The sequence below is a fragment of the Hippopotamus amphibius genome, chromosome 4, assembly GCF_030028045.1.
Source record: "Hippopotamus amphibius kiboko isolate mHipAmp2 chromosome 4, mHipAmp2.hap2, whole genome shotgun sequence".
NCBI classification, from domain to species: domain Eukaryota; kingdom Metazoa; phylum Chordata; class Mammalia; order Artiodactyla; family Hippopotamidae; genus Hippopotamus; species Hippopotamus amphibius.
This window is the reverse complement of record NC_080189.1, coordinates 716827-736075: the sequence shown is the minus strand read 5'-3', so window position 1 is coordinate 736075 and position 19249 is coordinate 716827. Positions and strand designations below refer to the sequence as shown.

General features: G+C 52.1%; 1 protein-coding gene across 1 annotated transcript in view; it reads right to left on the bottom strand.

Annotated features, from left to right (window-relative positions):
• The window catches only part of PTPRN2 (protein tyrosine phosphatase receptor type N2), a 641085-nt gene that overhangs the window by 411110 nt on the left and 210726 nt on the right, over positions 1-19249 (bottom strand). Inside the window, 2 exon segments of the mRNA XM_057732470.1 lie at positions 1883-2240; positions 16136-16295. Coding sequence (XP_057588453.1) covers positions 1883-2240; positions 16136-16295 — 518 coding nt within the window.

The window sequence follows — 19249 nt, the reverse complement described above, 5'->3', positions numbered from 1 at the left end:
AGAGCCGCCCCTCAGGGGACGTGAGGAAGAGCGCGGAGGCCCCGGCAGAGGGAGGACAGAAGCTCACTCTGAGCAGGGGACGAGCACGGCAGATACGTGGAGCCCGCCACGCTCTGCCTGAGGAAGTACCGGCTCCAGAGGACTGAAGTCCCTGCGGTGGGGCAGCAGTGTTTACCTCCTCCTATTTCTAATAACTGGGACAGAGGCAGTCAACAGATGGGATCTTTTACGTTGTGGGAGACGAGGAAGGAGACAGAGAGAAAAGAGGACGTTACTGAACACGGGGGAGCACACACAGGAGGCGGGAACGTGGCATCAGGGCCTGCAGGTCTGCGCAGAGGCCACTGCTTGGCCACCAGGTGGCCACAGGTGACCTTCACGGCACGTTTACAGCACAGCTGAGAGGTGATGCTGAGCGCGGTCGGATCAGAAAACACAGCGACCACGGAGAGACCACTGGCGGTGCTTAGAAATCATGGGAGGGCAGAGGCGGCAAGGCCAGTGCTCGGGGAGTGTGCGGTTTAGAGCGGGGGAAGCCCCAGAGGAGGGACAGCGCTGGAGGGAGAGGAGCTCCTCCCGTACGACCTCCTGCCCGTCGACACCAGGCTCGCTGCCCGTGTGCTCACCTGCACACGACGCTGAGTCAGGTGCACCGTCTGTTTCCTCCCCCACCTTCCTTCCCAAGACAGGAGCGGGGCTCATGGCCGCATACCCTTCCCTCCAGCCACAACTCTGCAGCCCTCTCATTCAGAAGTGCCAGAAAGGCTGTTTGCACAAAGAGGGACACACGAGACGGCCAGCTGGCTGCACGGCGCCACGTGTGGAAGAGGAGCCTCTCACAGCAGCTCCAATGAAGCCTTCACTGCGGCTTCCCTGGGGGCGAGAGGTTGAGAGACCACCTGCCAACGCAGGGGACATGGATTTGATCCCTGCTCCGGGAAGATCCCACATGCCTGGAGCAGCTAAGCCCGTGCACCACAACTACTGAGCCCAAGTACCACAACTACTGAAGCCCATGCTCTACAACAAGGGACGCCTCCGCAGCGAGAAGCCCGTGCACCGCAAGGAAGAGTAGCCCCCTCTCACCACAATGAGAGAAAGCCTGCGCAGCAACGAAAACCCAACACAGCCAATAAATAAAATAAATAAATATTTTAAAAAAAAGAAAGAAAGAAAAAGCAAGGGTGTGCTAACGGGAGCGGATTCTCACTCAACATTTTGTTAATCTGTTACCTGCTCCATGTTATTATTTGCATATCTTCAAAGAATTCGTATTTTGTCAGAATCTCACTTTATATTTTACGGACTTAGGGAAAGGCTTTTAGAAAGCAGAAGAGGCCCCTGGGCATCTTACAGAGGCTAGGACCAGCCAGCAGCCATCCTCCTGTGAGACAACCCCAGCAGGGGCGACTCCCATCAAAGCGCCGAGGCTGTGGCCTTGAGGGCCCAAGTGCACTCACGGCACGGGGAGTGCATTCGTGGGGTCCAGAAAATACCTATAAACCAAGGAGCTGGGCATGCGTTTGACCCCAGGAGTGGGGAGGCTGAGACAGGATGAAAGCCCAGGGGACTCTGACAAGGTTCGTATCCCATGTGCCAAACGCTACGCGGGGTCAGATGACAGCGAAATACTAGGGGCAGTGACAGCTAAACTGCAAGGGCCCCTCCCCACCCGACGGCCCTCCCCCACGCCCCTCCCCCGCAGTCCGCAGCCTGAACCCCGCGGCCGAGGCGCAGGACCAGCAGGATGGGCCCCCCAGCACCTCGGCCCCTCCCCCCACCGGGCAGCCTGGCGCCGCGTGTGAAGAGACCCCCGGGGCCCGGGCTGGGCAGGTCCAGGGAAACAGCACCAGCCGAGGAGAAGAGCGCGAAGGGGGCTCACCTCCGTCCGCGCCCGGGGCGTCCCTGGGGTCCGGAGGCGAGGGCCATCTCTGGGGGGCCGCCGGCGCCGCGAGGACCCTGGGTGCGCTCCAGGCCGCGCGCACAAGGTCGCGGGCCGCGGGGTCGTCGTCCGCGGGGGGCGCGGGGGGCCTCCGGGCCGCGTAGGCGCCGAGCGCGGCGACCAGACTCCGCCGGTCCGCGCCGCCGGCCGCCTTGGGGCTGAGCTCGTCGGGCTGGAGCCGGCCCGGCGCGCGCGGCGGGCGGCCCTCGGGGAAAGCGGCCCGGGCCGCGGGCGCGTAGGTCAGGGCGGACGTCTGGGCCATGAAGGTCAGCACGCTGTCGGCCAGGGGGTCCTCGCCCTGCAGGGGCCAGGGGACAAACAGCAGGTGAGCGCCGTCGCCAGCCGCGCCCCGAAGCGGCGCCGGGCACCGGAGCGCGCACCCCGAACCCGCCCCGCGATTCCTTTACTGATGGGCCGGGTGCCACGGCCCACCCTCCTCCCGCGGCGTGTTTTTCGTAACAGCTCTGCGGAAGAGCAGCTCTCATGCCCTGGGAGGCACCCCCGTTCCGTGTTTTTAGCACACCCGAGTGGTGCAAACATGGCCTTTCTGATACAGAACACCTGCTCACCCCATTTCCATCCCTCCTGCCCAGCCCTGGCCACTGCGGGTCTACCTCCCCTCCACGAATTTGCCTGTTTTGGACGTTTCACGTAAACTCAATCAACACGTGGCCTCTGTGTCTGGCTTCTGCCCACAGCACGATGACTGCGACGTGCGCCGACGCTGTGGCGCGTCCGTGCCAAATCCCTTTCCCTGACTGAAGAACATTCTGCTTTAAGGATAGAGCCCATTTTGGTTTGTTCATTCATCGGCTGGTGAACGCTTGGGTTGTTTCCACTTTGGGGCCATTATGACTCACGGTGCTGGGAACAGCCGTGAACAAGTCTCTGTGTGGCCGTGGTACATGTCTTCCTGGCCTGGCAGTGGGGCGCTGGGCGTGGGCAGCTCTGCAGTAACTGCCCAGGAGCCGCCACAACGTGTCCCGCGGGGCTGCACCACGGACACCGCGCAGGCAGCGTGAGGCTGCGATTCTCCACTTACTGCTTAGTTGACAGCAGAGCCGCCTGCCGTGGGTACCGCCGGGCAGCACCGCGGAAGCGCCTGCGGGCTCTGGTCTGCGTTCCCTGCTGGTGAGTGACGCGGAGCCCCTCTCACGCGCTCCTGTCTTCTGTGGGGACTGTCTCCCCAACCCCTTTGCCTGCGTTTCCTGTCACTCCGCCGAGGAGCCTCCCCCGCGACGGACGCTCACCTTTGTCTGGCGGTCTGTATTTCATCCGGCTCCTCTCCGTACGGATCATGAATCCCTGTTATATCTGATCCTTTTAACAGCGACATTCTGGCCGGTGGGGCCGCTGGGGCCTCTTGTTTCACACGCGATGTGGAAGCCACAGCCTTTCCCTCAGCTCCACCCACTGTTCCCCTCGCTCATCTAGTAAACGCTCCCAGGAGGACGTGGTCGCGTCACACTTTGTTTTTCCCACTAGAGAAAACAAGGCCCAGTTTCCTCACGTCTGGGATGGCTGTAAAAACGTTAGAAATCTCAGTGTTCCACCTCTGCAGCGCCACGAGACTTTCATGAACAAGAGGTAACGTCCCACCTGGGTTTTACGAGGTGCTGCCTTCACGTGTGCTCTGGGCGCAGGCGCCACACACGTTTCCAGTCTTGCCTGTTCATATTTTCTACATGCACCTGCCTTGGGGCACAAATGAGCGCTGAGTCAGCGGGTCTGTACCGGGGGATCTAGGTAAGATGTGCAGCCATCCCTGAACTTAAGGCAGTAGCTCCGACTCCCAAGTCTGTCTGTTTTTTCAGATATTTGGGCTCAGCCTTGCAGGATAGATGGTGGTGCAGCGAGCCTGAAGCAGGAAGCGGGTTGACACGGGGGCTGCTTTGCTTTCTCACATATGAACTTGGGCAAATCACCTGACCTTCCGACTCTGTTTTCTTCTGTCAAAGCAGATTGGCCATGACCTCTAAGATGGTTTTTATTTCTACATGATGTGAGTTTAGTTGTCATCCAAATTGTTTGGTTGTCCAAATGCCGACTGAAATCAGCTGCTTTTCCTTTAGAAAAGGTAGTATTCATGAGAGAGAGAGGAGGTCTCCACAACAAACAGCCCCTCCAGCAGCTTTGCACAAATTGGGTGTACGTGTCAACCGTCAGTCCAGCCTGAGCCCCGCCGAGAACACTGTCTCTGAGCACCTGGTCGGCCAGCGCCGGGGGCTGGGACGCCTCCGGGAGCCTTGTTAACATGCCACCGGCACCCACCCTCCTTGCTACGAACGCAGCTTCTCCTCAAAGGGCCTTTCATTACAGGCGAGTGGAGAGCCCGGGTGGAGGACACAGCAGCTGCGTCCAGCGTGTGACAGCCAGAGCCAAGCATGATCCGTGCGGTGGAGGAGGATAAACAATCTGTGTGGGTCTTTTATCTCTGAACCAAATTCAGGTCAAAAGGGAAAAGGAATATTTCAGCAGGCAGACTGTAAAAGTAAGAAAGAACTTTAGTTTTCACACGTGACCGCAGGTCCTCTGAGAGCAGGAGAGCTTACTGCGGCTCCAGGTGAGGGTGTCCAGGTCACCAAGAGCCTGGGGGCGCTGAGCAAGGAGGAAGGCATCCTTGGGGTTGCTTCCTCTCTGAGGCTTCACATCACATCCCGACGGTGCGAGCGAGTAGAAGGGGCTGGACTCTGGGCAAGGCTGCTGGGCTTGGATCCCACCTCTGCTGCTTAGTGACCTTTGCCTTGACGAGTATTTCGCCTCTAAGTCATCTGTAAAATGGGGGTGATGGTCGCAGCACCTGGCACAGAAGCTAGCGGCTCCTGCTTACCGGCAGCTTACCCAGCTCACCAGCAGCTAGTGGCTGTCACTCAGTGGACCCTCTCACACCTGCACTTCCTTTAGAGCAGCAGGGACTCGAGGGCCAGCCCTGGGGGAGCCATCCAAGTGGACGCTGTTCCACGTTCACCTCTGAGTCTAAGATTCTACGACTCATTTTCAAACCCCTATTTTGAAGATTTTTACACCTCAATTCAACAAACCTGTGACGTCAGGTTTCCTAAGAGAGTGCTGAATAATAGTTAGGACTGCCGTTGCCCAAATCTGGAGATTAGCAACCGAAAAGTGTGAGAACTGGCCGATCTCCAGCATGTGGTATGGCCACTTCTGGCCCGTTAACCCTTCACACCATGTGTCAGACAAATCTAGTTTGGGCGTCACTGGTGTGGTCCACGCTGTGTGTGTGAAGCAGCTGAGAACTGCCGCCCACCTTGCTGACATGTGCCCTGAAATGGTATCCTCAGCCCATGGTGTGCAACACGAGACAGTGTAGATCCACTCGCTGCACATCCCACAAGGGTCTGCCGAGTAAACCAACGGGACAGAAGGCTCGCTTGGGAGACGGGTCCAGTCCTGTCAGCACGGTGTTGTGAAACCTCTGTAACTTTCTAACCTCTTTGAGCTCCACTTTTACCAACTGCAAAACGGGGGGAGGGGATCCTTTTTTTCTTGAAGCAGTTGTGAGTATTAGGGAGAGTATAGGTGTCTAGTTCAGCACACAGCCCAGAGGAAGCGCTGGATACATGGTGGTCAGCATCAGCATCAGTGCCATCCAGCATCCCCACCAGCATCAGCATCCCTGCCAGCATCGGCATCCCCGCCAGCACCAGCATCCCCAGCAGCATCAGCATCACAACCATCCCCAGCAGCATCAGCATCGCCAGCAGCATCCCCGCCAGCATCAGCATCCCCGCCAGCATCAGCATCCCCAGCAGCATCGGCATCCCCGCCAGCATCAGCATCCCCAGCAGCATCGGCATCCCCGCCAGCATCAGCATCACCAGCAGCATCCCCGCCAGCATCAGCATCACAACCATCAGCAGCAGCATCTCCACCACCATTAGCATCACCACCATTATCACCACCATCAGCAGCATCACCAGTACTGCTGCTATGTGCTGAGCTCTGGACCACATTCTACATTCTGTGGGGGAAGAAGCCTCAAACATGGACCTGTCTTCAAACAGCTTGCAGACATCCGTAACTATAATGGAAAGTCTATCAAAGCCGTTTGGTGATACAGCGTTTGGAGGGCAGTGATCATATGCAGCTGGGGAAATCAGGGCAGCTCCCTGGAGCCACAACCGGCATCGCGTCCCCTGCCTGCATGGGCCCCCTTGCTCCCAGCCAAGCCAGGGCCTGGGTAGTAGAGTGGAAGTCAGGGCTCCTTCCTCTCAATGGAAATTCACCCACCCCAGTCCCAGATTGCACAATCATGAGTTCAGACTGCCAGGAAGGCCTGCAGGCCCTCAGAGTCCCACCTGCCAGCAAACACTGAGTGGATGAGACTTCCATCTATACACTGGTCACTCATGCTCAGCAGATATTCTCTTGTGCCAAGGACCCAAATTAGGAAACCCAAATTGGGTCATCTTCTGACCACATAACAAACATTTCCTCCAGTCTGTCTCACAGCCCGAAGGCAGCGTTGACAAGCACATTGATCAAGACACACTTGCTGCCGGCGTGACAAAGCACACAGCGGAGGGGCTGTCCACAGGCTTCCTAATGAGACGGCCCCACGATGCCATTGGAGGTGGCAAGATTTGGGTCTCAGGAACCCCCACCCCCAGCTCATTAATGTAGAGTTAGGGTCAGTTCTCTGCCTTTTTGTGCTCAGGCCATCGAGGGTGATTCTGGCAAACTGTTGTCTCTGTCTCTCTCAGCACAGTGGAGAGGCTGTCAATGCTGAATACTGTTCAGGCTCACCGTTACCCGCCCGCGTTCAGGGCAGTAGATTGGAGGTGTCATTCTTACCGACAGCACTGTCACCAGGACAAAACATTCTTGCGTTCAGAGGAGCCTCACGCTGCTCTGTCTTTGACCACGACAGCCATGCTATCTGCTGCTCAGATGCAGCACCTTCAGTTAGGAAAATCAGCCCCCGGTTTCCAGCATTCACAAAATCTGAGGTTGAAGAGCTGTTCAGTTCTAAACCACAGGACCAATGAATTTCGCAGAAAGTTGACAGCAGCACAAAGTGTGGATGTTAAATTATGGAATCCGCAAACGGTGGTCCATTGCGTGGCGTGGAATTTGTCTGCAGAGAGCACAGACGGTGGGGAGCACGTGTTGCTTCTCGTCTCACCTCGGCCCTGCCTTCTTGCTCTGTCACCCCTGCTTCACCGGGCTCCCCTCTCGCTTTGCATGTTGTCCTTTGCAGCAGCTGCACCCCACACCCTCAGGCCTGCAAGTAGAAAGCATAGGGAATGGACTGAAGCAGAGTTGCAACCCATGTTTCTGTCCACCGTGGCTGAGCACGAGGTGTGGAGTCACAGGCCTGCTGCTGGCAGTGTCCACCTGGAGGACCACAGGACAACGACTGCAACGTGGGGGGTGTTTTCTGAGTGCCAGGCCGTTCTTTGGCTCTGTGTGCTTTTACTTCTTTTTTGACCCTCTCAGCATCCCTCTGGCGTAGACATGACTCTCCTCATTTTGTGGATAAGGAGACAGTGCTCCAGAGAGTAGGAGCAGGGCCGGGATCCGCCTCAGGCCTGGCTTTGGGCAGAGCCACAGAGAAGCAGGCCCGTCCCGCAGGCTGGCTGACGGAAAATACACAGCTCCTCAATGTTTTAAAGTTTTCAGCGTATAAAGCCCTACACATATTTTGTTAGATTATCTCTATTTCATAATTTTGTATGTTATGACAAATATTTTTATAACTCCAATACCTAATTGTTTCTGGTATATAGAAATATACAATTGATTTGTGTATATTTACTCTGCATTCTATATCATTTCCACACTCACTTATTAGTGTTAGTAGCTCTTTTGTCGATTCCACCAAATTTTCTACAGAGACAATCACGTAATCTGGATGGCTTTTAATCCCTTCCCTCACTTTATTGCATGGCTAGGCCCTCCAGTGCAGTGCTGCGCTGAAGAGGTAAGAGCGGACTCCCTTGTCTAATTCCAGCTCTGAAGTGGGAAGCATTCAGTCCTTCCTCATTCAGCGTGACATATGGTGTTAGTTTTAGGTCTCCACCATGAGGTTGGCTTTTGTCAAAAGCGTTTTCCTGCATCCTTTTTTTTTTTTAGGAACTTTTATTGAGAAACAGTTAACAGACAATAAACAGCAAATATTTAGAGTGTACAATTTGGTATCCCAATCTCCCAATTCATTCCCCCCCCAACCCTCCCCGCTTTCCCCACTTGGTGTCCATGTGTTTGTTCTCTACACCTGGGTCTCTATTTCTGCCTTGCATTTCCCCTTTCATAGTTGTTAGCATTTGCCTTATGTATTGAGGGGCTCCTATATTGGGTGCATATATATTTATAATTGTTATCTCCTCTTCTTGGATGGATCCCTTGATCTTTATGTAGTGTCCTTTCTGGTCTCTTGTAACATTTTTTTATTTTAAAGTCTATTTTATCTGATATGAGTATCACGACTCCAGCTTTCTTTTGATTTCCATTTGCATGGAATATCTTTTTCCATCCCCTCACTTTCCGTCTGTATGTGTGCCTAGGTCTGAAGTGGGTCTGTTGTAGACAGCATATATATGGGTCTTGTTTCTGTATCCATTCAGCCAGTCTGTGTCTTTTGGTTGGTGCATTTAGTCCATTTACATTCAAGGTAATTATCGATATGTATGTTCCTATTACCATTTTCTTAAGTGTTTTGTTTTTGTAGTTCCTTATCTTCTCCTATGTTTCCAGCTTAGAGAAGTTCCTTTAGCATTTGTTGTAGGGCTGGTTTGGTGGTGCTGAATTCTCTTAGCTGTTGCTCACCTGTAAAGCTTTTGATTTCTCCGTCGAATCTGAATGAGATCCTTGCTGGGTAGAGTATTCTTGGTTGTAGGTTCTTCCCTTTCATCACTTGAAATACATCATGCCACTCCCTTCTGGCTTGCAGAGTTTCTGCTGAGAAATCAGCTGTTAATGTGATGGGAGTTCCCTTGTATGTTATTTGTCGTTTTTCCCTTGTTGCTTTTAATAACTTCTATCTAATTTTTGTCAATTTGACTACTATATGTCTTGGAGCGATTCTCCTTGGGTTTATCCTGCCTGGGACTCTCTGCGCTTCCTGGACTTGGGTAGCTATTTCCTTTCCCAGGTTAGGGAAGTTTTCAACTATAATCTCTTCCAATATTTTCTCGGGTCCTTTCTCTCTCTCTTCTCCTTCTGGGACCCTTATAATGCAAATGTTGGAGTGTTTAACATTGTCCCAGAGGTCTCTTAGGCTGTCTTCAGTTCTTTTCATTCTTTTTTCTTTATTCTTTTCCACATCAGTGACTATCACCATTCTGTCTTCCAGGTCACTTATTTGCCCTTCTGCCTCCGTTAATCTGCTGTTGGTTCCTTCTAGTGTATTTTTCATTTCAGCTATTGTGTTGCATATCTCTGTTTGCTCTTTAATTCTTCTAGGTCTTTGGTAAACTTTTCCATCTTTGCATCCAGTCTTTTTTCAAAGTCCTGGATCATCTTCACCATCATTATTCTGAATGCTTTTTCTGTAAGGGTGCCTATCTCCTCTTCCTTTAGTTGTTTTTCTGGCTTTTTATCTTGTCCCTTCATCTGGTACAAAGTCTTTTGCCATTTCATTTTCTCTATCTTTCTGTGGCTGTGGTTTTCAGTTCCACAAGATGAAATACTGCTGATACTGCTTGATTCTGCTGTCTGCCCTCTTGTGGAGGAAGCTATCTAGGAGGCTCCTGGGTGCTTCCTGATGGGAGGGACTGAGGGTGGGTTGGGCTGGGTGGGCGGAGCTCAGTAAAACTTTAATCCGATTTGGTGTCTGGGAGGGCTCACACCAATGAGCACTTCCCAGAACCCCTGCTGCCAGTGCCCCTGTCTCCTCCGTGAGCCACAGCTGCCCCCCACCTCTGCAGGCAACCCCCCAACACCAGCAGGCAGGTCTGGTTCAGTCTCCTATGGGGTCACTGCTCCTTCCCCCTGGGTCCTGGTGAGCACACGTTTTTTGTGTGCCCTCCAAGAGTAGAGTCTCCATTTCCCCCAGTCCTGTGGAGGTCCTGCAATCAAATCCCGCTGGCTTTCAAAGTCTGATTCTCTGGGGATTCCTCCTCCCATTGCTGGACTCCCAGGTTGGGAAGCCTGATGCGGGGCTCAGAACCCTCAGGACTTCTGCAGTATAACTGTTCTCCAGCATGTGAGTCACCCACTCAGCATTTATGGGATTTGATTTTAACACGATTGCGCCCCTCCTACCATCTCATTGTGGCTTCTCCTTTGTCTCTGGATGTGGGGTGTCTTTTTTGGTGAGTTCCAGTGTCTTTCTGCTGATGGTTGTTCAGCAGTGTTGTAATTCCGGTGCTCTTGCAAGAGGGAGTGAGTGCACGTCCTCCTACTCCGCCATCTTGATCCTATCTCTCCATTTTCCTGCATCTTTTGAGACTATCATATTAGCTTTTCTTTCCCTGCTTAATATGGTAAATTGTACTCATTAATTTTCAGATGTAATCCTCCTTGATCATGATGTCTTATCTATTTTTTATATTGTTGGGCTTGATTTGCCACAATTTGTCTAGAATGTTTGTTTCTATATTTCTGAGATAATCGTCTGTAGTTTTCTTTTAATGTCTTTCTCTGTCTGACTTTGATCCTTTGACATTTGTTGAGACTTATTTTATATCTCAGCATACGAGCCATCTTGGGAAGTTCTGTGTGTGCTTGCAAATGATGTGCACTGAGCAGTGTGTAGGTGTGTCATTCTACACACACCAATTAGGCTACGCAGGTGGACGGTGGTGTTCACATCTTCCACCTCCTTAATGATATTTTATCTATTTGTATAATCGGTTACTGAGAGAGGAAATTTAACATTTCTAAAAATGATTATGGACTTGTATATTTCCCTTTAATAATTCTGTATTTTTGCTTTATGTATTTGAGGCTCTGATATTAGGTTCATAAAAACACTTCTATGTCATCTTAATGAATTGACCACTTATTCATTGTGCAATGTCTCTGTGTCTAATAATACTAGCTGTCTTGAAGTGATTCATATCGATGTAGTTATACTGGTTTTCTCATATTTAGAGATTCCATTGTGTATATTTTCCATACTTTTGCTTCCAACCTGTATATGTCTATTTCATGTGCTTTGGCTTTAGTAGAATATAGTTGAAGCTTCTTTTTATTTTTATTCAGATTGAACATCTCTGCTTTTTATTTGAAGGGCTTAATCCATTTGATTTAATGTAATTATTGATATGAATGCACTTAATCCTACTTTCTTGATATTTGCTTTAGATTCAACCCAACTCGCCTTTGTTCCTTTCTGCCTCCTTTCTTTCCTTCCTATGGATAAATGAAGCATTTTTAGCATTCCATTTTATCCCTGAGTTGACCTTCAGTTATACCTATTTTTTGCTTATTTTTAAAAATGGTTGCTGTAAAAATTATAATGTGTCTAATTTATCACAGTCTACCTTCAAATAATATCACAAAACTTCACAAATCAACAAAAAGTTACAACAGTGTAATTAGCAGTCATCCTACTACTTTTTGTGGTCTTGTTTCACATAAGCTAAAAACGTCACAATACGTTTTTATTATTTTGCTTTAAATATCCAATAGCTTTTATCCAAAAATGTATATATGTTATGTGTGTGTATCTTTTATATTTACTTGCAAATTTTCCATTTCTGGTTCTTTTCATCCCCTTTGTAGATATTGGCTTCTATATGATATCATTTTTCTTTAAGCTGAAGAACTTCCTTTAGCATTTCTGGAGTATGAGTCTTCCAGACACAGTCTTCCCGTTTCACCTACAGTTTTGAACAATATAGACGTCTAAACTGACAGGGTTTGTTTGTTTGTTTTTCCTTTTCAGTACTTTAAAGATGTCATTCCATTGTTTTCTGGTCTCCTAATGAGAAAATTTCATTCTTACAATCATTCCCCTAGATGTAAGGTGTCTTTTTCCCCCTGAGGATACCTTTAAGATTTTCTCTTTATCTTTGGTTTTCCCCTGTTTGATTACGATATGCCTAGATTTGTATTTATCTTGCTTGAGGTTCACTTAGCTTCTTGGATCTATGTTTTGCTAAGTTTTGTCAATTTTGGGAAAACCCCAGCCATTATTTCTTTAAATATTTCTTCTGCCTCATTCTCTCTCTCTTTCCCTTCCAGGACTCCATGATACACGTGTTAGGGTATTTGAAATTGCACCACGTATCCTGGATGTTTTGTTCCATATCGCACTCTTTTTTACATGTTCTTTTTGTTTTGTTTTTGGTCATTTCTACTGGCCTGACTTGAAATTCACTGATTCTTCCCTCTACTGTGTCTAGTCTATCATTAAGCTCCTCCAATGATTTCTTTACTTCTGATCTTATTACTTTAATTTCTAGCATTTCCATTTGGTTCTTTTTTTACAGTTTCCATCTTTCTGCTGCAATTTTCCATTTGTTCGTCTATGCTTTTTCACTGTTCCCACTCAATCCTTTAACATTTATCTTAATTATTAAGATATCCTTTTCTAATAGTTCCAACGACTGAGTCATAGCAGGGTCTTCTCCTATCAACTCTTTACTTTCTTGACCAAGAGTGACATTTTCTTGTTCCTCCATGTGTCTCCCAATTTTTGATTGTATGCTGGAAATTTTGTTTAAGAGTAATGGAGAGTGAAGTAACTGATATTTAACCCTAGAAAGTGGCGTGTCCTTCTTCTCTCAGTCTGCTGATGTGGGGCTGAGTCCATGAAACCTGTCATTTAAATGGGTGTGGATTTTGTTGCAGAGTCAGTCAGATCCGGTCACTGCTGCCTACATTAATGTTGAGGGTGGGATCGGGGCCTCTTCTCCAGCAGGGCTAAGGTCCAAGCCCCAGTGCAACGCTGAGGATCATGTCAGGCTTTGCAGACAGCTGCCGGTTCTCTGAACCATGGGTGCTCTCTCTGATTCACAGCCCAATACACTTCGGGTTGCTGAAGAATTCTTTTCCTGGCTTTCTGCATGATATACACAGATCTTCCTCCACCACGTGGCCTCATTCCCAGCCTTCGGAATGCTGAGGTGTGCTCAGAAAGGCCTGGAGTTCCTTGGAAGGACACCTCTCAGCCCTCGTCCCTTTGTCCCCCTCCAGTGTCCTGTCTCGGGTCCTCAGTGCTCTGTGCAGCATGCCTTTGGACTCTACCCTCATGTCAGCCTCCACGGCCATCAGTTCCTTAGAACCCAGGCTGCATCCTTCCTCTCCCCCCGTGCCTCCTGCCTGTAGGAACGAGGCTGTGGTCTCTTCTCCCTTAGAATGAGCTCACCACTTTCTGAATTTAGTTCATTCTGCTCTCTTTCTTCATATCCTCAGCTCTCTGTTGTTTGTTTGTTTGCTTGTTTTGTTTTGTTTTGCTTTTAAGGCTATGGTTTAGTAGCTCGCCTGGCTTGTTCCTGTTGTCAGGGGGGGTTGGGCTGGTTTCTTGACATCCTGCTAAACTTCAAGTTCATCTAAACATCTTCCACTGCTGACCTCTGGTTGTTCTTCCAACACCCATTCTCTGCGAAGCCCTTGACCCCGTGTGCCCATCTGGCTCAAGTTCAGCCTTCCCTCCATTACCACACCTTCTCTGTTTTTAACCATATCTTTTTCTCTCCCTTACTCAGTAAAATTCTAGAGGGCAGGACTGTAAAATCCCAGCACCTAGCACAGTGTCTTGCACGTTAAAAATGCTTAAAACAATGATTCCAAATAAATCAGTTAATTCATGGTACTTCCAAATGATGAATTTTGGTTTAAACCTCCTCCGAAGCATAGAATACATTGGGACCTAGGTTGGGATGTTGTCCGTGATGAATGAGCAGTACGTGGTTGATAAAAGCGGGAGCTGGTTCCCACCACTAAAAACGCAGAAGCAGGAGCTGCACTGATGTAGTGATGATAAGAGCACAGCTGTGCGTCAGGGCTTGGGGCTGGGCGGTTCTGTCTAAGAGGACCGTGACTTTACTCCCTCTGGCTTCTGCCAGGAAGTAATCAGTACTAAGCCTCTAAAGGGAATAATCCACAGCGTTTCTCTATGACAGCCAGATTCTTGACGGCACACGCACAGAAGAGATGATCATAAAATAAGTTGTTGGAAATCGGCTGCACCTGGAAAGCTCATCAGTGTGGAGAGCTTACACTTCCCATGGAAATACCTCCCCAGCCGAGAGCAGAAGGGATCAGGAAACGCTGCCCAACCCCCGCAGAAAGAGCTTCTTGTACCTTGTCCCATCTCAGTGTGTTAGAGGGATGACAAACAGCTTTCTCCTCATTTAAACCCTGGACAGAGAAAATAATGAGTTCTAGGTTTTCATGCATTTTTAATATATTAAGAAGCATCTATCTTAACACAGAATAAAATACGCAAGCCGAAATGCCACCAAGTGCTCGTTTTCTGAATAACCCTTGTGACTGTCCTGCTGGAGCAGCTGTGTGGTGAGATGACCACAGAAGCCACTATTCAAACTGCACGTTTCTGAGAGGGAAAGGGGCCTGTTAGAAATTGTGATGGGGAGCAGGTGTAAACCGGCCCGGTCCAGGCAGGACCATGAGGGGCGGTCATTCCACCAGGTGGGCGCTTTAAAGATTACGGAGGCCAGACTTGATGGACGGTGGCCGTCGCTGACGGAACGCTGGACCAGATCGGGGCTTGTTTCCTGAAATGGAGAGCAGGTCAGGGTCGTGTTCCTCTGATTCTCTCGTGGAGTCGAGAACTCCACTGAGAATCCAGCAGGTGTTTTTCAGACTCTTGACCTAATTTTCATTTTGTTTTTAAAATGTTTTATTAATACTACTACTACTAACTACTATTAGTTGAGCCGTTGGTTGAGGGCTTCACGTGTTTTCTTTGCTTAATCTTCACCACGACGTCACGACCGTGATCACCCAGTTTCACGGTGAGGACACTGGAGAACAGAGAGGTCAAGCAGCCTCTCAAGGCCACACAGCACTGCTGGAAGAGCCGGTTCTGAGCCGCTGCAGCGTCAGGGTCTCTCCCACCACGCCTGCCCTGCGCCGGTTCCCCCAGGAAAAGAGCTCTGTGGCATCCATTTCGCCCCCAAGACATCTCGCTGGGAATCTGATTTCTAGAAGGTGCTTGGTCAGCATCAGTGAATGATGAAACCCCTGAGCTTAACCTTAAATTCAAACAGTGTTAGTGGACCCGGGTCAGCGGGCTAGGCCTGTACTGAGAAGCGTGCGGATGGCCGAGGGAAAGGCTCTAAACCCCTGCTCCGTCGGGCAACCACCGGGGCGGGGGGTGGCGGGCAGGGGGCTTGAGTGAAGCGGTGCTGGCCCTCCCTCATCGTATGCGTCCCCTCCGGGCGCCCCAAGCTCGGCCCCCCCCCGCCCCCCCAACCGCCCCCACGTGTGTGCCACCCAACGTGCAGCCCAGAGCCGGCGGACGTGGCAGGAGGGCGAGTGAGGGCGTGGCCCAAATCGCCCCCTGGGTGTCCCAGGGCTGAGCCGCCTTGGGGTGGATCTGGGGGGTGTGCGAGGAGCAGAGCGTCCCCCGCCTCCATCGCCTTCCAGCACGGCATCAGGGTGAGAAAGAAAAATGGGTCCAGTTCCGTTGATGGAACGAATCTTCCGTATAAAGGAAGTGTGAGTGTGGCTGTCAAACACCCAACACGCCCAGAGCACCTGGACTTCGATGCTTTGCCCCAAAGACCATCCTCAGGATGCGTGAGGGCCTCTGGCTCTGGACACCCCTTCTAGACCCTTCTCTTCCAGCCAAGTCAAAAGCTGGCCACTCCAGTTTAACCAGCTGTCATAAAATCACACATACTTTCCCATCTAGACTGTAAACTGTTGTTTCCAGTGGGCTTGGCATAGATGGCTCGAGAGCAGACGGGCCTTGGTACGGAATGAAGCTGCAGCCGAGGGCCTGGCAGCTGGCACACAGGACCCCCCAAGGCAGGTGTGCGGAAGGAGAGCTGTCACCCTGTGCCCACCACCTTCCTGCCGTCCTGCCTCACAGTGGGCCCTGCAGCCCAGGTCCCGGGTCCAGTGGTGAGTGCAGGTCCTCCTGGAAGGTGGGAGAGGTGCCACGTCCCTCCGCGGCCCCCTCCCCCACTAACCTGGGACCCACGAAAAGCCCAGAGACAGCACAGGCATAGCAAGCATTCCCTGTGTGCACCCAGAGGGAACCCCCAGCAGGTACAGACACGCCCCAGCCCAGAGAGGGGCTCGGAGGGTCACCTGGGTGGGCGGCCTGTCCAGCTTCAGCCCGGGCAGCGTGTTGGGGGCGGCAGCCTGGGACAGGGCCTCCAGGTAGGGCAGGTAGCGCTGAAGGGCCTCGGCCAGCACGTCGCCTTCCAGGCTGAGGCCCCTCTCGTCCTGGATGCTCTGCTTTGAGCTCCTGCAAAGCAAAAGGAAAGTGTGAGCAAGTCCACTGGGCGCGGCATCGATTCCAGTGCCGCGGGGAAGGAGGGCGCGGGGGAAGGAGGGCGGCCACAGGGCTACTTGGGGACGTGGGCGCCAGGCCAGGCGGCGAGGGCCCAGCCCCCTCTGCTCTCGCCGACCGCGGCTGGGACCTCGCACGCGCCCCGGAGCCTGGTGGCCGGACACTGTGCGGACTTGGTGAGTGACGCTGCGAGGAGGGCCAGCCCTGAAGTTTGTTCTAAACCATCACCCCGACCACCAGGGCAGGAGACAGACTAGGACGCGGGAAACAGCCTGCACCTGCTCAAGTCCCACAAGAACCTGAGCAGCAGCAGCGAGATCTCCCCAGTGGGGGCAGGGGTGACTGGAGGCCGGGGTGACCGGTCCTACCTCCCACGTGCTCTGGGACCCCCAGCCCAGCCAGTGCCCCCGCGTGCAAGGGAACGGGGTGAGGACGCCCTGGGTGAGGCGGCCGTGCTCACGACGGCGCATCCCGGCTCCCGTGAGCTGTGACCGTGTGGGGTTCCGTGGCCTGGGGCGGGGGAGGTGGCATCAGCTGCGAGTCAGCTGACCCTCAGGTGGGGAGGTGACCCCGGGCCCTCCCGCTTCCCCAGGGTGACCGCTAGGCCCTTAGACGAGGAAGAGGGGGCAGAGGGCTGGTCTCAGAGTGCTGTCGTGAGAAAGACCTACAGCTCTGAAGGACGGGGCCCAAGGACTGCAAAAGGCAGGAAGGGACCCCGGGAGGCTGCTTGGAAGAAGGGACCTTGTTCTTGTGGGTTTTTCTTGTTCACCGCTCTGCCCAGAATCCGCACAGAGCCGAAGTCACAGCCGGCCCTGAAAACAGCATCCGCTGAACAAACGACTTGGAAACACCCAGTAGGCTCTGGGGTGACGCAGAGTTAGCTCACAACCCTAGCCCTTCCAGCATCAGGCACTTTTCCAGCATTAGGAAAAGTGTCTCTGTGACGAAAATCGTTTATCAGTGGGAGTGATTTCAGGACAACAAGCAGATTACTGTGGTGAACAGCAGTGATGCAGGTTATGGACGTATTTGGAAAAAAACATGTCTTGTTTTAAGAAACTGCATTTTTAAAATTATATAGGGACTTCCTTGGTGGTGCAGTGGTTAAGAATCCGCCTGCCAATGCAGGGGACACGGGTTCGAGCCCCAATCCAGGAAGATCCCATATGCTGCAGAGCAATAAAGCCCATGCACCACAACTACTGAGACCATGTGCCACAACTACTGAAGCCCATGTGTCTAGAGTCCTTGCTCTGTGACAAGAGAAGCCACAGCAATGAGAAGCCCGCCCACCGCAATGAAGAGGAGCCCCCGCTCGCCGCAGCGAGAGAAAGCCCGCATGCAGCAATGAAGACCCAATGCAGCCAAATAAATACACTTAAAAAATTTTTTTAAATAAGAATAAAAATAAGCTTAAAAAGTTATATACAACACAATACTCAGTCCCTGTTAAGCTCTTTGACAACCGCAGACACCGTCTGTGGCGAAAGAGCTGGGGCCTCAGGTTGCGCTCTGTGCTGGGGGCTCCTTAAACGTGCGGGGAGGCGTGACTCATAAATAACAGCAAACACGCGCAGCCTGACCTTTACGTTCCGTGCACGTGGGTTTTCTCACCTACTAAGCGCATGTGATCTTCATGTAAGTAAATATTGGGTTTGAAGTTTGTTTCACTTTGTATTCACTGCCAGGAGTGCCCTAGATGTTGAACAAGAATAGCCCAGGCCACCAGCAGAGGCAGAGCCCGCGTGCCATCTGTGTGGCTTAGGGAGACGCGCACGCGTGAAGGACTGGGACACATTCGCTGTTCTTCATTTCTTCCCATCCTCTCTCTGAGTTTGTATCTGGAGAGACACGGCTTCTCAGTAACCACCTGATTTTCACTCTTATTTACAAATGTACCGAATATGATAAAAGTCATGATAACTGTAGAAAAGGAGGTGTTCTGACGTGCAGAGGTGGACGTCCTGCAGCTCCCCAGCCCAGCAGGGCCGGCTCCCTGTTAGGCCGCTGCCGCCCGCTGTAGCCGGAGGACAGCGCACGGCCGTGCGCGGAGGGGGCCGCCCGGGCTGCCTGGGTCACCTCGGGAGCCGCGCGCCAGCCCCGGCCCGGGCGGGTCCGGGCTCCAGAGCCTCAGTGCCCCGGCCGCCCCGCCCCCAGCTCCCCTGCACAGCGGAGCCCGGACCCTGCACAGCTCCGGACCCAACCGAGGCGAGCTCGCTGGGCGCGCCGCGTCCGGATCCCGCTGGGCTTGGGTCGCAGGCCCCCCCTCGGCCCCGCCCGCACGCACACCTCCTGGGGACAGGACGCCCACCGCCTCTTCAGGTCCAGGACGACGTCCTGTTACCCAAGCTGATCCGGACGCCCTGCTCCAGCCCCACAGGGAGAACGGAAGCGACCTCCATCCTGGTGGCAACAAGGTGTTTGCAGAGACCAAGGGTGGGGTCACCACGCACACATGCATGTCTGCACGCATGTCTATGAGTGTAAGTCTATGTGTGTGTCTGTGTGTATGTATGTAGCTGTGTGTCTGCGTGCACCTGTGTGTGTGTGCCTGAGTGTGTACATGTGTGTATCTGTGTGAGTCAGTGTGTGTCTGTGCGTGTGTGTGTGCCAGTGTGTGTCTGTGTGTGTGTGTGCCTGAGTGTGTACATGTGTGTATCTGTGTGAGTTTGTGTGTGTGTGTCAGTGTGTGTCTGTGTGTGTCTGTGTGTGCCTGAGTGTGTACATGTGTGTATCTGTGTGAGTGTGTGTGTGTCAGTGTGTGTCTGTGTGTGTGTGTCTGTGTGTGTGTGTGTCTGTGTGTGGCCTGTGTGTTTTGCAGGTGTTGGGTGAGGTTGTGTTACTGCACATAAAGTGCCCATTTGCTAATAAGCACATCCACTTTCAATGATCAGGAAACAATGTTTTAA